This window comes from Ursus maritimus, unplaced genomic scaffold (genome assembly GCF_017311325.1).
Source record: "Ursus maritimus isolate PB19 unplaced genomic scaffold, ASM1731132v1 scaffold_12, whole genome shotgun sequence".
In the NCBI taxonomy this organism is placed as follows: Eukaryota; Metazoa; Chordata; class Mammalia; order Carnivora; family Ursidae; genus Ursus; species Ursus maritimus.
Window position 1 is genome coordinate 46,124,814 of NW_024423564.1, and position 22,129 is coordinate 46,146,942.

The window sequence follows — 22,129 nt, forward strand, 5'->3', positions numbered from 1 at the left end:
ATAAAATGCCTATAGGAGGAGATGAAGTGAGGTGAATGACATAGGCATTTGTAACAGTGTTAAGCTACTATTGACCTTCTGAGGATAAGTCAGAAGGAGAATCATCTGCTTCTCACAGTTGATCACAGGTAAATGAACCCAGGGAAAGCAAAACTGCAAATAAGGGGGAACTAATGTACTGCCCAAGTTCCAAAATAATCCCCGAGTGTAGTATGTATAGGACGGACTCAAAGCAAAGTAACAAAGCCTTTGAAAACTGAACTGATAGGGACCAGCACACAGAAAGTGAGACTAAACTTGTGGAACTGACTCAAACTGGATTGATCACCTCCTAAAACAAAACAAAATGATCAGTATTCCCCCAAAGGCTTTTAACAGGACCCAGAGTCTATGCAACATAATATTCAAAATGTCTAAGATAAAAACTACAATTACTCAACAAAGAGAATTAATCAATACAGAAATGGGAAAATATAACCAGTTCTCGAGGAAAAATAAAATCAACAGCTGCCAACCCCTAAATGACTAAGATGTTAAAATTATCAGACTTTAAAGCAGTTATTAAATACTAGGAAGTAGTTGAGAATATTCTCTCTAGGTATATGTTGTACTCCTAAATTCTTGCATTTTGGTACAGGAAACCATGCATTAGAATGTTTATACTAGGGTTTGTAATGACAAACCTGATAAATAGAAGGGATAAACTGTCACACAAAGAAATATTATCAGTATACAGCAGTAAAATTAAGGAACTACAGGTACAAGCAAACATATTTAACAACCTAAAACCAATTTGGAAGTACAGTTGAGGGGAGGGGGGGAGCTGCAAATTACATAACAACCTACTATCCTTGTAAAGCTCAACAGTTTATAAACATAAAATTTTAAAAAGCGAAAGAATAAACGCAAAATAGAGGAGAGTGTTACCCCTGGAAGGAAGCAAGGGGTAAAAGACACAGATAATTTTAACAATATTGGCAATACCCTAGTTCTAAAATTACTGGTCGGTTCCCACGTGTACATTGCTTATCCGTTGTATCCACGTATGTGTCAAAAAACAGTAAGTTTCTAAATGATATCCGTGTGCTGTGTGCATAATTAAAGAACAGAGTTCTCAATCCTTTATTAAAACAGTTTCTACAAATACTTAACTAACCCACCATACCTTATCCACTAAACCTAGCCTGAGCCCGCGGTCCCAAACGCAAATCCGATTACAGTCACTTCCGCCTAGGCTCCCTAGCTCCGCCCATATGAGCGGAAATATTTTCCTTTCGGGTCCTCCCGCCTGTAGGGGGCTCTCCGAGGCTTCCAGTGCCACGAAGGCCTCCCGCCTGGGCTGACCCTGCGGCGCCTGTTAGTTTAGCTCCAGAGAATACATTTGCACCATAACTCTTTCGGCCAGGAAACAATCGCACACGCATCTTACTCTGGACTAGAACGTTCACATTCAATCCCGGCCGAGTGTCCTCACTATCAAGCCCTGGTGCAGTGGTGCGTCGGAGTCAGGCGTCGTGGGGACAGCCCCAGAGTGCCGAAAGTCCCCAGCCCGCTTCCTCCTGCGAAGACGTAGCTGCGGGTGGCTGTGGTGGCGGCGTCCAAGATGTCGACCAAGAATTTCCGAGTCAGTGACGGTGACTGGATTTGCCCTGACAAAAAGTGAGTTCGTGAAGGGTCCCGAATTGGGGCAGGGTTTATCAGTGGAAGCTTTCCCAGGTTCGCTCGGCGTTTTCCGTTTTTACGGTCTCCGGTACCTCAAGCCGGGTTGAGGCGGCGAACCGCCAGCTCCCAGGCGGGAAGGAGGCTCCAGTCTCTTCTCGATGAGCTCTTTCGGGAGCCTTTGTGTTGAGTATGTTTCCAGGTTTCCTCGACATTGTCTCTCCAAAGCAGCCCCTCTTTTTCGAGAGCGAGATAGCCTACCTTTTGCCCCCACACCCCACCCCCGCCTCGGCCGGGTTTCAGCGATAAGGAAATCTCCAGAGTCCAGGCCAGCTTGCTATTGGATATGCCCCACGTGACTTTTTCCTGCAGAACTTTACTCTCGTTCGCGGGAAGCTCCTTTCTTGAACTCGTCTTTTTGATTCTCATGATTTGCCTTGTTTTTTTTTTTTGTTTTGTTTTGTTTTTAATTTCAGCTTTCTTCCCTACTGTTCGTACGCCCCCCACCCCTGAACACTAACCTTCTTTGATTTAGGAAGTTCTGATTTTTTTCTCTTTATTGATCTTTAATTTCGCCACAAGAGTTGAACCTTTCGCCTCGTTAGAGCCGAAAGGCGAGAGGCCTGTGTTTTTGCCTGCTCAGCCCTGGAGATTCGTGGCAGCAGAGAAGCACGTGTTTTAGTGGCTGAGCTTTTTGACATTGTTGCTGAAGCCAGTGTGCTCTATTAAAGTGCCAGATTCTTTTGAAGGGTGGTCAAATGTACCTATTTGGAAATACAAGGAAAGTAATTGTCCAAAAATTGTAGAGCAATGAAATATACCAAATGTGAATACTCTTAATTGATAGCTGTTGATAGCAGTTTTAGAAAAGTTAAATCACTTACTGTCCTTAAAGGGCATTAAATCCATATTTCCCCAACATTTGACTTCTATCCACACTTTAAGTAGTTTAAATGAAGTATTGTTGTGTTTATTTCATAATAAATGGATGGCTTATTTGCAAAAAGACTGGGATGATCTGAAGAGTCAGGTCTGCCTGACAGTATATAATAGAACAAATTCATATGCTGTGAATAAGCATTGCTGTAAGTGATACTATTGAAAACTTTCAAAAGTTAAACAACTTGTGATTTTTGTGTTGTTGGTTACTTGTGGAATGATGTGTCTTTGATGGTGTCATGACAGCAAATGCAAATATTTGAAGTAGGTCTAAGAGTACATTCAACTCCGTTACAATTAGGTGAATAGAGTATTATTTCTACAGTTTGTATATTCATGATATATTTTCAATGCTTATTTGGGTCATAAGGCATATTTTTTATGGGGAAAAAAGGTATAAAAATTATATGGTGTGCTCAGGTTAGTGCCCATTTCATAATTCACGTTTATTTCATTCTAGTATAACACCTAAAAGAAAAGTAATCAACTTTTAAAAATTTAAGCTTTGCATGTGATTCTATACAGATGCACTTTTAAGACCACTGTTAGTGAACCTGATAGTTTTCTTGTTTTTAATTAAGTTTGCTGAATATAAACATAAAGTGATACTGTGTTGCACTGTGTTGAGTTTATTGGTTGTGGTTGTTATTTTTTTCAACTAGGTTTCAGAAGTTTGATAAATACTCCCAGAAAACTCCCATTTCCTTGTAATTACTGAACCTATTTATATTTTTAGTTAGTATAATCTATCTTCTTTCCTTAGATTCCATTATAAAAAGATGATTTTGTCAAGATCCATGAAGCCATCTCTGATTTATCTTTATTTTCCCCCTTGGTCCATCTTTAGCATCATGTATTTCTTATAATACTTAATACTTTTTTGTATATGTCTTCTTATTTTCTATACTAGGATTTATTTTCAAGCTGTTTCATTTTATTTTAAGTCTCGGTGCCTCACAGTAATTGTTGAAGTAGAGTCCTATCTCACGTCATTTGCCAGGGGGATTTTGTTATAATCGATGATAGGTGCTAATAGAACGCTGAAATACACAGATCCTAAATGACTAACCAGGATCACATAACCAGTTAGTGAAAGATTGGAGGTTTCTTATCCTGGACTTGTGATTTTAAATATTATATTTTTTCAACCTAAATTGCAAGGATTGGGGGTGGGGCTGCTTTTTTGTTTTTGTTTGTTTTGTAATTTGAGATGGTGTTAGAAGTTCTGGATGCAGGTATATAGTGAGGACATGCTAAAAAATTGTGTATATAGAATTTTAAAAATTCTGTAAATTTATATAATGTCTTTTTTTTTTTTTTTTTTTTTTTTTTAATTTTCAGATGTGGGAATGTAAACTTTGCCAGAAGAACCAGCTGTAATAGATGTGGTCGGGGTAAGCATTTAAGAAAGCTTCTGTTACCACTGTATACAGATCATCTTTTTAATTTCCCCAGATTCATAATGCATTATTTTCCTATTTTCAGAGAAAACAACTGAGGCTAAGATGATGAAAGCTGGGGGTACTGAAATAGGGAAGACACTTGCAGAAAAGAGCCGAGGCCTTTTTAGTGCTAATGACTGGCAGTGCAAAACGTATGTGTTTTAAATTATCCACTTTTTCTTCCATAATAATATGTCTAGCCACTATTTGTCAATATTTCCAATTCTTACTAGTCACATTGACAAACCAGGGAAACCTTTAAATCAAACATACATTGATTGTTTAGTCTGTGTCTGATAGAGAAGTATAAAGATTTTTTAAATTCTATTTTTTTAATGGTAGTAGTCGTTTTTATTGTGATGGATTATGTATACTAGTAAGTGAATGCTTAAGGTAAGCTTGCATTCCAGAAAAAAGGGCTGTTTAAAACTACCAAAACCTACTTTCTATTATTGAAAAATCTCAAAAATTTTCAGCCTCCATCATTAATACGAAATACACTGCAAAATTCATTTTGCCTGTTTACAAAGTAGTTTTAGAATCATAAGTTGTTTGCCATAACTATATCTCGTTAGGTAGTTTTTCTTAATACTTTCGATTTTCAAGTTCTGTGTAGATTTTTTCCAACTTCCATCTTTTCTGTTGTGCAAATGAATCACATCTATGAAAAAGGACTGAATCAGAAGAGGGTTTTACATAAATTTCTGATCCTATAGATGTTAAATTTATATTGGAGAATTCTCCAACAGATTAAGTCACTTGATCTGAAATGCCGTGAAATTCAGTGCTTGCACTTCAAAAAAAAAATTTAACTTTATTTGGAAGGGATAACTTTACTGTTCTTTGAGGTGAGTTTGGAGACTGAAAAATTAGTGAAACCTTCAATTTAAAACAAATTTTCCCCCTGAGGCATCAAAATCTCTAGGTATTATTTGCTTCATTTTTGAAAAAAATTACAAAGGCACTCTTCAAACTGTATAGCTTTTCTTCTCTGCTTAGATAGTTCAGTCTTGTTGGAATCCATATTTTCTCTTCAGAAAATGTGAGCCTACTGGTACATTTTCTTTGCGGTGTTCTTAAGCATTTCTTTATGGTGGTGATTTCATCCAAGTTTTTATTTTAAAATTCTAGAATGTCTAAAAATTTACTTTTTTTCTTACATTGTATTATAGCCTATTAATTTGGTATTTTTCTCTTCTAAAGATGCAGTAATGTGAATTGGGCCAGAAGATCAGAGTGTAACATGTGTAATACTCCAAAGTATGCTAAGTTAGAAGAAAGAACAGGTAAAATATAATCAAATTCTAACTAAATGATTTTAAGATAACTAAAAATTAATTGACAGTTCTATCACATTCTCTTATAAGAGCACAGTAGTTGAGGATTCTGGCTGTTCTGCTCTTAGGTTTTTATCTTGATATTTTTCTCTCATACCCGAAAAAGTCTTTTGTTTAATAATATCCCAGTTTATAAGTCCTGTGCTAACAAACAGTGGCATTAGGAAGGGCAGAGAGGCACCTTTTTAAGGTAGTTGTCTAAAGGTTAGGCAGTAATACTCAAATTTGGCTGTGCCTTGGTGTCATTTGAGGAACTTTTTTAAAAACAGATTTCAAAGTAGAACTATGAAAGCTCTTTGGGTGTGTGTCCCAAAAATCTGTAGGTGATTTGGGTGGTGTTTGGTAACCATTGGCCTAAGTAATAGGTTACTATTGGCTCTGTGTGTTCTCTGTGGTGAGATGAAAATAATTACCTAATAGAATGTAGTTTTTCAGTTATCAGCAATAAGCCCAACCACATCATCAAATCTGATTTTATCATGTAGTGATTCATACAACATATAATCAAAGGCTTCCTTCTATATATAGTTATCATTGTCAGACTTAGACTTAGTAAACTACTTCCCTGTTTTCCTTTCCTTGAGAACTTCAGACCGCTTCCACTGTGTGGTTTCTGGGGATATGAGACCCATTAGCCCTTCCAGAATCATCTGGACCTATGCCATCAAGACTGCCCACAGAAATTCTTGTTTTATTCCCCCCCCCCTTTTTTAATAATGTTCTCTCATGTGAGATTATAGTCTAATTTCCTAGATATTTTTTCTTTTTCAATCCTCAAAAATTTTACCCTGCTCTTTTCATTCTTGGCCTTTGTATTGATTGGGTAGATTGGGGCCTTCTAATAAGAGTCTCCCTTTTTTTCCCTGCCTTCACCTCTGAATTATGTGTTTCATCTTTTTGATCTTTTTTCTCCCCATACCTCTGGTAGTTTGTGTCCTTAGATTAATCATCTTCTGCCTGGCCACAGAATGTTTGTTGAGTTTCTTCAAGGTCCAGTCTCTAAGTTTTCTTTCTTTGCTCTTTATTTTCTGGGCATTTTTTTCTAAGCCCTAAGTTTAATCTTTGGCACACCATAATACTCAGATGTATGTCTTCAGCTGAGATTTCTTTGACCCATATATATATATATATATATTCAGCTGCCTATTCAACATTGTCATGTAAATGTCAAACTTATTATATCCAAACTGAACTCATGATTTTCCCCCAGGACCTGGCCCTCTTCTAGTGATCTCTTTCTCAGGATTAGTTCTACCCACCATATGCTTGTTGCATAAGCCAGAAATCTAGATGTGCTTAATAACTCCTTCATTTCTCCTCTATTCCCCCCAAAATTATTTTCCACCACTTTCCTAGATAGGAATACCACTATATCTTGTCTTGGAGAAATAGCCCCTTAGTTGTTATCTGTACATACTCTGTGCCCTCCCCCCGCTCACCCCATTGGCAGCCAGAGATGTTTTGTTTTGTTTTCCAAAGTAAAAACTTCATTGGTTTAAAACTTTTTTTAGGATAAAGTCCAAAACATTTAACAGTTTTTTAAATTGTATTCCCAAAAAGCCTTATATCTATTCATATTCTCTGACCTATTTTATGACTCTTCCTTTAAAGTTTCACTATTGCAAGAGAAACTAAAGTCCTCAAAGTTTGATGTCTTATCACTTTTCCTTTACTCAGTATTTTTTTCTGTGATTCTGGTGTCTTGACCCCTTCCCACTTCTCTGGCTATAACTAGTTATCTTTGCTGGTCACAGTTGAAGGTGTGAAAATAACCTAAGCATTGCTCTCCAGTGTCTCTTCACTATTTTTAATAAGGAAGTCTGAGGTTCTGGGAAACATTTACTAAGTATGGGATAGTTTGAGTAAAAGAAAACTTGATGTGCTACTGAAAGATTGCTGACTTCTGCATTATCCCTTCAAATAATTATACAAATAATTTACTTAGCCATTCTCCTAGTTTTGAATAGTTTATACTTCAGTAATGTCCTTGTTTTCAAAAATTAAGTTGTTCTTCTGTAGCCTGTATGAGAACATGAGACTAGCTTTATCTTTGCTATGATATTCATTTTAAAGTAATTATACAGGGTGCCTGGGTGGCTCTGTCAGTTAAGTGGCTGCCTTCAGCTCAGGTCATGATCCTGGGGTCCTGGAATCGAGCCCCACATTGGGCTCCCTGCTCAGTGGGGAGTCTGCCTCTCCCTCTGCCCTACCCCTGTTCGTGTTCTCTCTCTTTCCCATATTCTCAAATAAAATCTTAAAAAAAATTAATTATACGTACATACCTATGCAAAATTACTTCTGAATTACAGTTCATTTTTTAAATCCTGCAATAATTTATTTACCAGGTCATTTTTCAGTTGCAAATTACTTAAATGTGAACAAAGAACTCTAGAAGCCCAACTATTGGATTTTAAATAGAATTGTTTTAATATTTTTACATGTTTCCACATATAAACAGTCTAGTTTATCAGGTGTTTTTCTGTACTGCTAACCTGAAGATAATCATGCTATTGCATTATATTTGTTCACTTCCCTTTTTTTATATGTGAATTAATTCCCATATAAATCCTGTGGATTGTTTTGTTTTTGTTTTAGATTTTCTCCTTTTAAGTTTTTAGAATTTAGATCTTTATTATTAATCATCTCTTAAAATGACTTAAAATGACTTATTTTCCATCTAGATCCTGTGAAAGTTTTTTTTGTTTTTCTCCTACTTCTAAGTACTTTGAAGCTTAGATCTTTATTTTTAGTTATCTTTTAAAATTTGTTGTGTTTTACACTACTCATACCTTAATCTCAGGACATATTGATACAATATTAAATATATCTAGAGGTAAGAAACTATAGTGGATTATAACTTTCCACAGTATTTGTAATCTAAAATTATCATTGAATATGAGCTGTTTTCTTGAGGTTCAGCATATACTCATTTGTATTTGTGTTTCTCTTTTTGTATTTAATTTCTGAAAAGCTAGAGGCAAGATTTTACTAAGGAAAAGTTGTTAATGGTATTTAATACCCTCTTCATGTGTATGTCATGTACAGAAGCGAAAGAAAGTTCTTGTATAATATAATTGAAGTCCATATTGTCTCTGAAATAAGGTAGGAGGAGGAGGAAAGGGATCACAAGCAAGTATTTGAGGGATAAGCACCTACACAATTGCAGTTTTCACTGGTTTAAACTATAATGAAGACAAGATTAATGTTTTTTTTTTAAGAAAGTTAAATTTAGTAAATTATTTTCTTGGGACAGTTAAATCCCTTCTATTTGTGTGTCTTATAAAATGATGATACGGTAATTGATCATTTTTTTAAATGCCCATGATTGGTAATTTTAAAGCCACATATCCTAAATTCTTTAAAAATACTTCTTTGTTTCATAAATTTATTTAGTGTTGCTCGTTCATGAAATCCTTAAATTGGAATCACTGCCTCTATGTGCTGGTACTGCTCTGCAGTATGCACAGTAGTAGTTAGGTAATGTTCCTCTTGCCTGCATATGTCCATTTTTTTTTTAGTGGGAGATTTATTCAAAATCTCACTCTCTTTCTCTAAAACTAACTCCAGTTTCTCTTCAGCCTGTGTCAAAAAACTGTCGGTCCAATTGTAGATGTTCGTTGTGACATCAAAGAATAGTGGTTTGCTGATCTTGATTACTTTTTAATAGAGTATTTTCAGTTTAAAAATTTACTGCCTACTTCACTGAACCTGAGTGACTTTGAACAATATATTAAAAATAGTATTAAAACCAATTTGGATGTCCTTTATTATGTCATCGTATTTGTTTATATAATTAGGAATATTCCAAACCCTAACTACATTTTAACCTAGCAAAATTTCAACATACCAGAAAAATACAGTCTGTCTGCAACTGGTAATCAGTGAAATTTGATTCTTAGTTCTTACTGAACCCACTCCTCCCAGAAGAATTATAAAGTACAAAAGAAACTAGTTTCAAAACTTGGTTATAGCATAGAATTTAAGGAGATGTTTTCCACCCATGTATTCCATGCATACTCTAAGTCATACAGGACATTTTGAAATTGAGAAGAGCTAGAAATGTAGCAACCAGGGCTTTTTCAGCCAAAGTATCTAACTTTGACACGGTTCTCTGTAATGATTTTTTTTTTTTAAGATTTTATGTATTTATTTGACAGAGCGAGAGAGCACAAGCAGGGAGAACAGCAGAGGGAGAGGGAGAAGCAGGCTCCCCGCCAAGCAGGGAGCCCGATGTGGGGCTCGATCCCAGGACCCTGGGATCATGACCTGAGCGGAAGGCAGATGCTTAACCATCTGAACCACCCAGGCACCCCGTAGTGATGTTTTTTTAATATGCTTTTTTTAAGCTAGTAATTTAATTAGCTAAGGCAAATGTCATTGATGAGATTTTTCTTTTCCTCTATTGCTTGGAGGTGATTTTGACATGTTTTCGTTATTTCAGTGAATTGTCATAGGGTAACAGTTTATGCCCCTCCCTTTTTAGGCTATGGTGGTGGTTTTAATGAAAGAGAAAATGTTGAATATATAGAAAGAGAAGAATCTGATGGTGAATATGATGAGGTAAGCTATACATTAATATGCAGGTTGAACACAAATTAGAAAACATGTTAAAAAATATCTTAAATGCAAAGGAACAATAAATGTATATTCTTTTTCTAAGTATACTTTGTATCCTTTAAAGTAGCCTACCATTTTTTAAGAAGTCCTAACTTAAATATATAATTGTTACAATTAACTTGAAAATATTGACTTAAATATATAAAAGTAATTTCTTAGAAAAATAGTAATTTTAAAACATTTTAAGCTGACAGAAATATGAAACTTTTTCTCTAGTTTGGACGTAAAAAGAAAAAATACAGAGGGAAGGCAGTTGGTCCTGCATCTATTTTAAAGGAAGTTGAAGATAAAGAATCTGAGGGAGAAGAAGAGGATGAGGATGAAGATCTTTCTAAATATAAATTAGATGAGGTAAATGATTTCTTTGTCTTACTTCCCCTTAGTCTTATTTGAGCTATGATATAACACAAATCTTTTCAACGATATTTGTTCAGTAGCGAAGATATGCTTTATGTATTCATTTGTTCTCAAAAAGATTTTGAGCTTCGCTCTGGCCAGCACTATTCTGGCTTTGGAGATACAATAATAATGGAGACAGAGCCATCCTTCTTTTACTGGAACTTCAATTTTAGAGGGGAAAGATATAAATGAACGAGATAATTTAGATAGCAATGGCATCGTAAAGATAAATGTGGTAACATCATGAGAAGAGCTACTTTGTTTTCAGTGGATGGAGAGATTTCTGAGGAGATGAAATTTGAGCTGAGACCTTGAATGATAGTATGATACTAGGTGCTGGCCACAAGTGCTGTGGTCAGAGCACTTTCAGGCAGAGAACAGCAAAGAAAAGTCATTTAAGTAGGAAAGAAACAAGCAACATCAAAAAATCATATATAAACCAATGTGGTTAGAGCAGAGGGGAGAATGTGGTGAGAGGGACAAACCCCACCATCAGGTCAGGTGGTATTTATTCTGTGAGTCGAGTATAAAGTTTTATGGCCTGATGTATACATCCAGATTAAGGGTGCACTTGAGGTCTGATCATAAGAAGCCCTCAAATGCAACTAAACAAATCAGTGTGAAACAATTTTTAAAGCTTAACAAATGAGATCAAACAAATCTGATAGATTTCAGAGTGGTGACTATCAATATATTGAGATATTGGGGAGGCAGACTGGATTTCTAGAGTTAGGGAGACTGCATGAAAGATTATACTGTAATGTACTGGAGAAAAGAGCAAAATTGTGAACTAAGATAAAGAAGAGGGATTCACGGACTTTTAAGGGGTAAAATTGAAAATTCTTGACAGCTTACTTGGTAATACATTGTGACAGAAAAAGAAGAAATAAGTACGACTTTTAGGTTTTCTTCGATGAAATGTCTGAGATGGTCAAATCTGTTTAGCTGAGATGAGGAATATAGTAGGCAAGTTTTAGGATTGAGAATTTGCCGAGATGTAGATGATACCATATATCCATATGGAGATGTCCAGTACACAGAACAGTTCATTATTCCTAGTAGATAGCATTAATATACAAATGTCTAAATAATTGACTAAATTTTTGTTAGGATGAGGATGAAGATGATGCCGATCTCTCAAAATATAATCTTGATGCCAGTGAAGAAGAAGATAGTAATAAAAAGAAATCTAATAGACGAAGTCGCTCAAAGTCTCGATCTTCACATTCACGATCGTCATCACGCTCATCCTCCCCCTCAAGTTCAAGGTCTAGGTCCAGGTAAACGGGTACAGGTCAAGGGTAACACCAGTCAAAATGTCAGTATCTAACTTCTTTATTTATAAATTTTGATTTTCTTGACTGAATAAGCTTTCCTTTTTATTTTAGAGATTTCATTCAGGTCAACATTTACAAAATAATTTTTTCTTAGTGCCGTGAAGTTACTGTCTAGTATTTTCAGAAATGCAGAGTTTTAATGTGAAACTTCCTTGGTTCATTTTTACACCATGCCATTTTTTAAATACTTTAAAAATTCATTTAAATCATTACATATAGTGATAATTATCTAAATAGGTAGTATACATTTAGGAACTTTTGAGTGAAGATTATATTTACACTCATGATGTTAAAGTCTAGTATAGAAATTTTCTAGATACTAATTAAATCATTGCTTAATGTACAATGTTTTAATAATTTACTTTGATAGAGGTATTTTGAATAAAGGAGTAAATTCAGACATACTAGTTCTGTTGGCTTAATGCTCGTGATTTTGAGATGTCCAGGAAAAAGAGGATTTAGTTGGTGTTGTACTTGAGTATTATTTTGCTAGTAATGTAAAATTTCAATAAATGTTACCTGATTGCATAGTCAACAATGAAAATTTTAGGTGAGCAAAAGCAGTACCTTATAAAGACAGTGTTCCCTTGAAGAATTCTATTCACGATGCAGCGAAGCCATAGGCCGTGAATTTTAATGGTATTTAGGGATAAAAGTGTTAGCTAATTGAGTACTTAACAGTTAGATAATTTTTGTTTGTGTATTATAAAGCTTGAAAGCTTACAGGAGTGATAATATAGTAATTTGAAGATGTGAATATAATAGTAATCTTTTTCTGTAGAGTGGTATTTTAAGGGATAAACTAAAGATATATATTAGGTTAATAAGTGAATTTTATTTCATTTGTGATTTTTAAAATTTAAATGGGCTGTATCTCCCCTTGTATCATTTTTCAGTAATATAATTACCTAAGACAATGACAGGATTGTTAATGTATTTTCTCTTTAATTCTCTAACCTTTGAGTAGACAGAAAAACAGCAATTAAACAAACATACACATGTCGTCATACTTAAAGTGTCATACTAGCTAGAGACTAAGGAAACAGAAGGAATTTTATTAGGGAAGTTGATAGAGATCTATCAGAGAAGTTAAATTATAAACAGCAGCATTCAGTATGCCTGGATGTGTAAGTCCTGGGTTGCTTTAAAAATTATTTGTGAAGAGAAAGTATTCAGTATTAATGAAGTGAGATAATGCTTAGTGTTTTTGTTTGTACAATTTTGAGTGATTTTTGGAGTAATTTAGTCAAACTTGGAAAGTGATAGTTGATTTTTTTAAAAAAAAATAGCTTAAGTTTGGGCATAAATATTTAATAAAATGTTTTAGTTACCTTAAAATACTATGTTTTGAAAATATATATCTCAGATAGTTGTCTTTTTATATGAAAATGAATTCTAATATATATTTTTCTTTCAGTGTTCATTTCACAAAGTTCATTTAAGTGGTCCTGGAAAAAAAAATCCTTCCATGTTGTTCCAGGTCCCGTTCAAGAAGTTCTTCCAGTTCGCAGTCAAGATCTCGTTCCAGTTCCAGAGAACGTTCGAGATCTCGTGGGTCGAAATCAAGGTGAATGAGGTAGCATCTCTCTGTAAAGCAGAGAGAAAAAATATTTAAAGGCTGCAGAAGGCGTTGCTGCTTTTTTCCTTATTTTGCTTCTACTTGTCAATTTTATTTTAGCATTAGAAAACTAATGCACTTGCCTCAGCTTAATTTTCTCACCATGAGATGTTTCCATTGCCAGCAGTGTGCCAAGACATTCCCATGATTGAATTAAGATCACTATTTTGCATAATGCAACGATTGTTATTTTTGTGCTAGCTAAAATGTGATGAAGTAGGAAGATGGAGCCAAGTCTTATCACCAGATCTCTAGTACATTAAAGTCATATTTGCAATAATAGTTCAAATAAAATTAGAGATATGCAAAGAGAAAGTTTACTATGTTCTTAAAAGGAAGAGAATTAACCTTGCCTCAAAACAGATTTTGTTTTGTAGGGCAATTGTTTCAGTATTTACAGAAACTGTTTTGTCATTTACATCGGATAAAGTTTCTGGAATGTTTCATATTTCTATTTTTTGGTAATATTATACAAAATATTATAGAATTATAAATATAAAATGTTATACATAAATACTATATATAGAACAAACATTCCTCTTAAATTTTACAAACTAAATTAAGAAGTATGGTTGGTTAAAAAATACATATATATGGTTGGTTAATCTAGGTAGGATGTGGTCTTAAGTAAGCATTACTGTTAACTTCAGTTTGCTTTTAGTCCAACCTGTATAGGGAAACAATTTGTGAATAAGCAAATGAAACATTAGTGTTTATTTTCTTGAAGTTTTATTCCTAAATTTGGTCAAAATATGCTACCCTTCAGGTTGATTTATTGATCATTTATTTAAAGCATTTAACAAGAATAAGAAAACGACTAAAATTCCACTTGTGTGGAAATTCACACTGATGTTAATGATAGTTTTTTGGTAAAAATAATTGCTTAGTGGAGCCAAATCTGTAGCATTAGAGGGCAATTGCAGTTTAACACTAAAGGAAGAAAGAATGATACGCAAGCTTTTATTAAGCCAATACAAAATGGAGAGCAAGTGAGTTTATTGTTATTATGTATTATCAATGTTTTAGATCTTTTGAGTGCTTCTTAGGTGAAGATCCTTAAATCCTAGTTCCCTTTGGGAAGTACTAGAATTCAGATTTACAGAACAGCTTTCATGTTCTTCCCAAACTTTTTTTTCATTGCTTATAACTTTCCAAAGAATTCTCCTTTTGGGCTTTCTGATTTTATTTTAAGCCCAAAGGTGAATTTTTTGGGAAGTTTGAGCTAAATTCCTTCAACCAAAATATGTAAATGAAGAAAATTTGCATTTAAACATTTGCACATTTACTTCTACCTGAAACATGTGAATGTCAACACTTCATACTTCATGAATAGTAGTCCTTCATAAAAATAAAGATTGTTAATATAAATGAGAGTTTTAAAGTTAATTCGTTTTATTTTTCTTTGATTATTTGGCAGTTTAATAGTTACTGTTCTTTCTCATTGCTGTCCCCTATCCCTGCCTTTTGTATAGCAACTTAACTAATAAGTTGCATAATTCCTCAAGGAATTGTTGTTTATTTGCCTCGGGAAGTTGTGTATGATATACAAGTTTGTTTCCCAAATGGGAGGATGTTTTCTAGATATAAAGCCATGCAAATGCAGTTACCTTTTGGTTTTGTTATTTATGTATACTTTAAAATGAAATAAGCTGATTTTTAATTATAAGTGATGAACACTTAGAATGTTAAAAAGATGAAATTAAAGTAATTGTACTTAAATAGAATTGTTTTCATGGTTGAACCAGAAGTCTTCTGTTGAGTATGCAGTAAGTATTCCTTCTTACAAAATTTTCAGTTGTTATATCCTGTTTATTTTTGGAGCTGTTAATTAAATGATCTGCCTCATTTCTTCTTTTAATGAAATGTTTGATTTGTTTCTCAATCAATGAAGATCCAGCTCCAGGTCCCACAGGGGCTCTTCTTCCCCACGAAAAAGATCTTACTCAAGTTCATCATCATCTCCTGAGAGGAACAGAAAGAGAAGTCGTTCTAGATCTTCTTCATCTGGTGATCGCAAAAAAAGACGAACAAGATCACGGTCACCTGAAAGGTTTGGGTTTCTGTAGAAATAAGAATGGGTGTTCTTAAGTGTGTTTAATAGATTAAACTTCCTAGTCAAGCATTAGATTTTCATTATCTCCTTGTTCCAATTTTAAATTACACTTTTCAACTTTGAACTTCAAAACCATTAATTACTTGTTTATCCTGTGTACTTTGATCAGGTTGCTTAGAAAAGTTGTAGATCAAACCACTCTTTCACTATCCGGTCATTTTATTGTTTAAATTTTTATTTTCGTATATGATTATTATAGCCAACTCTCGGTTATTTCTGTCTTTTAAGATTGTAATTCGGAGGCTGTATGTAGAAATAATTTAGAAGTTGATTTTTAAATGTATTTATGTTATTAATTTTACATTAAATATTAGAAATCAGAATTCTGGGGCCTCTAGTAAAAAAAATGACTTTTAGATCATTGGAAATCTTTTTCTCATTTAAATATGTATAAATGCATTTCCACAGCAATTATTGTTTTGTGCCCTTCATCTATGAGGATATAAGGAAATTTTTCTTGTTGCTAATACATTTTTCATTTTGCAGTCCAAATCTTTTTTTTTTTTTTAAGAGAAAAACCTTTACTAGATCACCTTAATATATTGACATTTTTAAAATTTGGAGAGTGTAGGTGTCATTTGTCAGCCTTTTCTGCAGCAGGCTAATTAATTACTCAGTTTCATTAACTTTCTCAATGTCTAATTATATAGGCATTTTAGTGATTTCCTTTGTAATCTTTGCAAATTTTCCATATCCTTTCAGCTTGCGAAAATAAGAATTAAGTAGAATCTAATTATTGCTGGTTTCAGTGGTAGGATTACCTCATGATTCCTTCTTATACAGAGTGATTAATTTTGCTTCACATTTTAAGGTTTAGATATTAAGGTTACACACGACTATAATGTTGTTTTTGTGCATTTGTTCCTTTGTAAGAAAATTACTCTGTACTTGAGTGAAATTCATTCTGTGCTTTCTTACCACTCTGCAAATTTTTATCTTAGCCACATATAATCCCCCTAGTTTGTTGTCATCTAAACTTAATGAACATGTTCTCTATTCCATAAGCCAGGTGATTGGTGAAAACACTAAACAACCCTGAGCCCAGGGCCAACCCCTCGGAACACCACTACTTTACCCAGGTTGATATATTGACTTATTCATATTAGCTGCATGAATATAACCCTATAACTAATTGTACAATCATCTTATGTGACCTAGATTTCCAAATGTAATTATTTATGAATATATACACAGAAGCCTTGCTGTATTTGTTTTACACGTAGACTTAACACACTACAGTGTATCACAGGGATTGATTTAGTCACACTTCCATTACCAAGTTTATATGCTTTTGTTGTATATTATCTGTAATTTTACACATTTTTGCAAGGCTTTCCTTCATTACCTTAAATAATTGAGAGGTGGCTATATCTTGAGAAGATACTTGTAAATTATAGAGATTTTAAATTACGGTTATGCTATTACTGGGCTCACATCCAACATCTAAACACTAGTTAGTGATTATGTGTATACATTTGTATCTTATATTTTAATTATTCTTTTTGCCAGCATAACGAGGTTTTATTTTTTATTATATTCGCAGTCTTATGAATGAATGCTTGTTAACCAGCTCTAGCTTACTAGATTATCTGCTTTGTCCTTATGTCTTACAGGCACCACAGGTCATCTTCTGGATCATCCCAATCTGGTTCCCGTTCAAGTTCAAAAAAGAAATAATGTATTAAAATTTACATCTTAAAAAAAAATCAGTACAGTGCATGAAGCATATTTTTTAAGAAGTTGGTGTCTTACTTGGTCAGAAGTGCTAAATCTGCTAGTAGAGGTGCATGCCTTTCATTGCTTTTCAGAACAATACAGCTGTGTTTATTTGTGAAATTTAAAGTAAATAGTATTTTAAGCCATAATGTCCCCAAATAGATGCTCTATTTATCATTCATTATTTACAACCATTTGCTTCACTTAAAACCATTTCAGCTATGACAAAGTACTTCGTTTCCTAATTTGAACTCTTGTTTTTTTCATTTCCGAATGTGAACTGTCTCTTGACTGAAGACAGGATAACCTAGGCTTGCCTGAACTTTGGGCATGGAGGCAAGACTGTGGTAAAGTAGTTGGAAACAATCTGTTTATATTAATCTGGGAAAAGGAGTCAACCTGTTTATTTTAATCTATGTCAAAGTGATTCTTATCAGAAAAAATAAAAAACGGCCAACTGGAAACTTATATTTTGAAATTCCCTATGCTGAGGGTGCCTTAGAATCTTTGTCTCTCTCTTACTCAGTTTTACTTTTTGTACCACCACATTTAATGAAGAAAAATCTTGTGAATTGCAGAAGGAAAGGGATGTTATTCATTTCTCCTTGCCTGACAAATGAGCTTGAACAAAAGTGTAAAACCAGTTCCTCTTTTTACTGGTATTATTGATGAGAAAAACATATATTTCAAAATGTTTATCTTTTAATATTTTAAGAAGCTCTGTGATAACCTTTAAAAACCCAATTATCACATATGGTAGTGCAAAGTTAAATCATTGTTAATGAGGAACAAATTGAAGAAAGCTTCAGAAGTGTATTTCTCTGGTTGAAAGGCCAACAGAGAGATTGTGAATTTAGGTGAATATTTATTTGCCTTGAGATGTTCAAACACTGCATAAAATTTTCTTTTGAGTAACAAATGCTTATTTCTGCATGACACGCAGAAAATACTGTTCCTATTCACTTAAAATTACTTATGGCTTAAAATACTTCAGAGTTTGTTTTATTTCTCAAAATTAAAATCTGGTGACTTGAGCTCCATTTTGTCCTCTGGCTTAAAAACAGAAAGGTTTCTCTTAGCAGTATCTTCAGTGGCAATGCAAGGTAAGTATATTAAGGGAAATCGACAGTGCGCTTGGGGATTTTTTTGTCATGGGGATCAGTACCCACTTTCTGTTTTTTTCCTTAATTTTAAATTATTGTCTACTGCAATTAAAAATTTTAAAGTTTTAAGGTGTTTAGTAGACAGACCAAACAAAATTGTTTTTTATTTTAAAATGAGTGATTTTTCTCAACTGATCTAAAGATGAAAGCAAAATATCTTATGTAGAAGTATTTTGATAATATTTTTACAGTGAACTTCCCCTTGTTTTTTTTGTATGTCTTAATTTTCTTTGCTACGTTTACTGTAGGTTGCACAAGAACTTTTACTCTCTTGTAATTGTGCCTCAGACTTCTTGAAAGTCCACCTTCTAAATTGCCCAGATGATCTTCTAGAGTCTACATGTTACCATTGGTTTATTCTTGTGCTTTCTGTATTTGAAACTTTGGCTGTACTAAGCAAATGCAAGGTTATAAATTTAGCTAATAGTTTACAGACAATTCAGATGATTATGATTTCATTTGGTTTAACTAAGCTGTACTAGTTCATTTCATGAGGAAATGATGCTGTAGACAAATGTAAATAAAGCTGTGAGTCAAGCATCAAGTGGCATTTGTGAGAAATAAATTAGAATTTTTAAGCTCTGAGTAAATGTTCATTTTTAAGCTAATTACAGTCCTGTTACTTTTTATTGTGCATTTTAAATTCTTTTATATTCATTTACCTTTGTATAACATCACCCTGTGTTTATACAGGAATGCTTGGTTTAAAACATACCAAAGTCATGATCAACTATAACTATAACCTTAGATACTCAAAATTTTGTGACTTTCTTTTTAATGGAGAAAACCCAGATTTGTTGAATATTTCCTACCACAACATCACACACTTTATTTCATGTGGTAAAATAGCACTCCATATTGTGCTTCTTGAATTAACTTAAAACTTTGACTTTTTAACACTGAACAACAGTCCTCTTTAACTGCTAAATTAAATTCTCATTTAGAATCCTTTTGTCTAAACACTATTTGAATGATATCTAATGTTTGAGTTCAGGGCAAATTATAAACACAAGACCATCTCTAGGTACAATTATAAAAGTAAAACAAGTCTTGTTTCCCCTCTTACCTTTGTATTCTGGCTTCCACAGCCAGTGTGTAGATGTTGATAAGAAGGCAGGGAGTTGGGGCACCTGGGTGGCACAGCAGTTAAGCGTCTGCCTTCAGCTCAGGGCGTGATCCCGGCGTTATGGGATCGAGCCCCACATCAGGCTCCTCCGCTATGAGCCTGCTTCTTCCTCTCCCACTCCCCCTGCTTGTGTTCCCTCTCTCGCTGGCTGTCTCTATCTCTGTCGAATAAATAAATAAAATCTTAAAAAAAAAAAAAAGGCAGGGAGTTTCTCCACTCCGCCCCCTGTTTTTGATACAGTCGTGAGATGTTTTTTAAATGACCTTGTAGCTTTCCAGAACTGGAAAATAGAGTGGGCAGTTTTAATTGAAAGACAGTTTAAGGTATGTAGTAAGAGATTACAGGCAATATATGGTTCTCCCTGTCAGCTTTACATAACTTTTTTATAAAAAGCAAGGTTATAACTTAAGGAAATTTAAAACTTGTCCAAGGGAGCCACAAGAATGACTAAATGGGGATTTACCCCCAAGTCTGATGGCAAATTTCAGTATTACCTCTAATAAACAAATAATTTGTCTCAGAAGGTAAATATTCAAAATGGTCAAGGGTTTCTTAGTGGTTTGGTAAGGGTATTAATTTCAGTCATTTATAGGTAGGTAGCTGGATAGGCAGACAGGCTAATTTGGAATAACTTTAGATTTATAGCAAAGTTGCAAAAATTGCACAATTCCAATATTCCCCCACCCTGTTTTCACCATCCTTAACACATTACCATGTACTTTTGACAAAATTAAGAAACTAGCATTGATGTATTACTAATTACAATCCAGATTTATGTGAATTTCACCATTTTTCCATTACTCTGTTCCAGGATGCAGTCCAGGATACCACAGTGCAATTAGTTGTCATATCTCTGCAGTCTCCTGTGGTCTGACAGTTTTTCATTAGTTCCTTGACAGCCTTGAGGAGTATTGACTGGGTATCCTGGAGAATATCTCCCATTCTGTTAGTCTGGTTTTTCTGATGATTAGACTGGGAGAAGGGTAAGAATATTAGAGAAAAAGTGCCTTTTGCATCATGTATCTGGGGTACATAATATCTGGATTTGCCCAGATTCATCATTGTAGTTAGTATTTGCCCCTTAACCTACTTATCCTTTGGAAGCAAGGTACTAATATAGTCCACCTTCAGAGTGGAGATCAGGGAATTAAACTCCTGTTGGGGGAAGGCTCATCTACTTGCTTGGAATTATTCTGTAAAAAAAAACAACTTCTCCCATTTGTATCTGTATGGACTCAGGCATACTTTTTTTTATACTTTAGGCCATAGTCCAGTGCTTTATTGCTCAAGTTGTCCCAGCTTTGGCCTTGGGGAAGTTCTTAGAGATTTGGTTCCTGTGGTTTTTTTGACATGCCTCCATTCTTCCGGTAGAACTAATAAAGTAGATGATGGAGGAGGGAGGGAAGAATTGTTGGAGAGGTGTCATCAAATAGGTGAAGGAATGGGATCTAGATTCATCATGGTAGGGTGAGGAGTGGAGGGGCCATGGCACTTTGACTTTAAAAAGGAGCCTTGGCAATTAATTACAATTATCAGGAGAGACAGATCCGGTTACCATTAGAACCAAGTTTGTAGTCACTGAGCATGACCAGTAAACAATGTGGTTTCTTTACATAGCATTGCATGCACTGATAAAAAAACGTAATATGTGATAGTTCCTGAATGTACATATTTAGCAAAATAAAAGGTACTAGCATAAGGAAAATATTTCCAACAACAAGGTAAATTCCTAAATAATATACCTAGGAAGATTATGAGGAAAGTTATATAGTAGTAGTCAAGGGTGTAAAAAGGACTGGATTTGAAGCTAAAAATATATAGGACGGCCCTTTTCCCATTATCTTAATTCAGTGGGGGAGCACCTATAAAATATTTTATGGTAGAAATAAAGTGATAAAAATGGGAAGAATTAGTTTTGCCTGAATGAAAGCAAAACTCTTGAATTGACCCAAATAGGTTTGAAGGAGAAGTTTATAATGAATGTGAGCCAATTTGCGAAGGCTCAAGGTTTGATCTTGTATTGGGTACCAAAAATATGACTGGGAAAACTTAAGAGAAAGAAGGAACTTCATAATCTGTCAGAGTTAAATGGGACCACATTGAACACTGAAAACGATGAGTTAAAAGACCTTAAAGTTGTACTCAGAGCAAAAAGGTACTGTACCTACCCAAAGATGAAACAGCTAGCTGTTATCAGGGTCATCACAAAGGCTGAGTATCTCCAACCTGCAAATATTGGCTCTTAATTTCCCCTTACTCATGTTTTAATATATACTAATGCTCAAATGTTTATTTCATCACTGGTGACAAGCAAATCTGTTTATATCACTATTTTGCTTAAAATCTGCCTTCTCCTGGCTTTCAGGATTAAACTGAAATCCTTTCACATATCATTAAGAGGTCATTTATTTTTTTCCAGTATTCACACCTTTTCCTCCCCCACAACTCAGGCACTAACCACTTGAGCCATGCTGAACCACTTGTGATAGATTTTCATCATCGTACAAGTTTCCTATGCTTGAAATGCCCCGTACACACCCTCCTATTATCACTTCCTCACTTGGCCTTCATGACTCAATTCAGAATGCTGGGATGCTATCCCTGTTTCCTCTGAGTTTCCACAGGAATTATGTGAATTTCCTGTGAGGCCTTGTCTTTACTCA

General features: G+C 34.4%; 1 protein-coding gene and 1 long non-coding RNA gene across 9 annotated transcripts in view; one reads left to right on the forward strand and one right to left on the reverse strand.

Annotated features, from left to right (window-relative positions):
- The window catches only part of LOC103663012, a 144,037-nt gene extending 142,469 nt beyond the window's left edge, over positions 1–1,568 (reverse strand). For all 6 annotated transcript variants that reach the window (XR_005834134.1, XR_005834132.1, XR_005834135.1 and 3 more), the window contains exon 1: positions 1,430–1,568. This is a non-coding gene — a long non-coding RNA (uncharacterized LOC103663012). The remainder of the gene's footprint in view (positions 1–1,429) is intronic.
- Positions 1,524–18,918, forward strand: ZRANB2 (zinc finger RANBP2-type containing 2). 3 transcript variants are annotated; one of them, XR_005834130.1, is made up of 11 exons: positions 1,524–1,659; positions 3,940–3,992; positions 4,084–4,192; positions 5,244–5,326; positions 9,861–9,937; positions 10,211–10,345; positions 11,504–11,673; positions 13,211–13,297; positions 15,240–15,398; positions 16,471–16,540; positions 17,075–17,167. XR_005834130.1 is itself a non-coding variant. In XM_040627129.1 (11 exons), exons 1-10 carry the CDS (start codon positions 1,604–1,606, stop codon positions 16,498–16,500), a joined length of 963 nt encoding a protein of 320 aa, XP_040483063.1. In that variant the 5' UTR covers positions 1,524–1,603; the 3' UTR covers positions 16,501–16,540; positions 17,075–18,918. The 3 variants fall into 3 exon arrangements, 2 of the variants coding, with proteins under 2 accessions (XP_040483063.1, XP_008688942.2); XM_040627129.1 differs by having other exon boundaries at positions 16,467–16,540; positions 17,075–18,918; XM_008690720.2 differs by lacking the exon at positions 16,471–16,540 and having other exon boundaries at positions 17,075–18,918.
- The last annotated feature ends 3,211 nt before the right edge of the window (positions 18,919–22,129 follow it).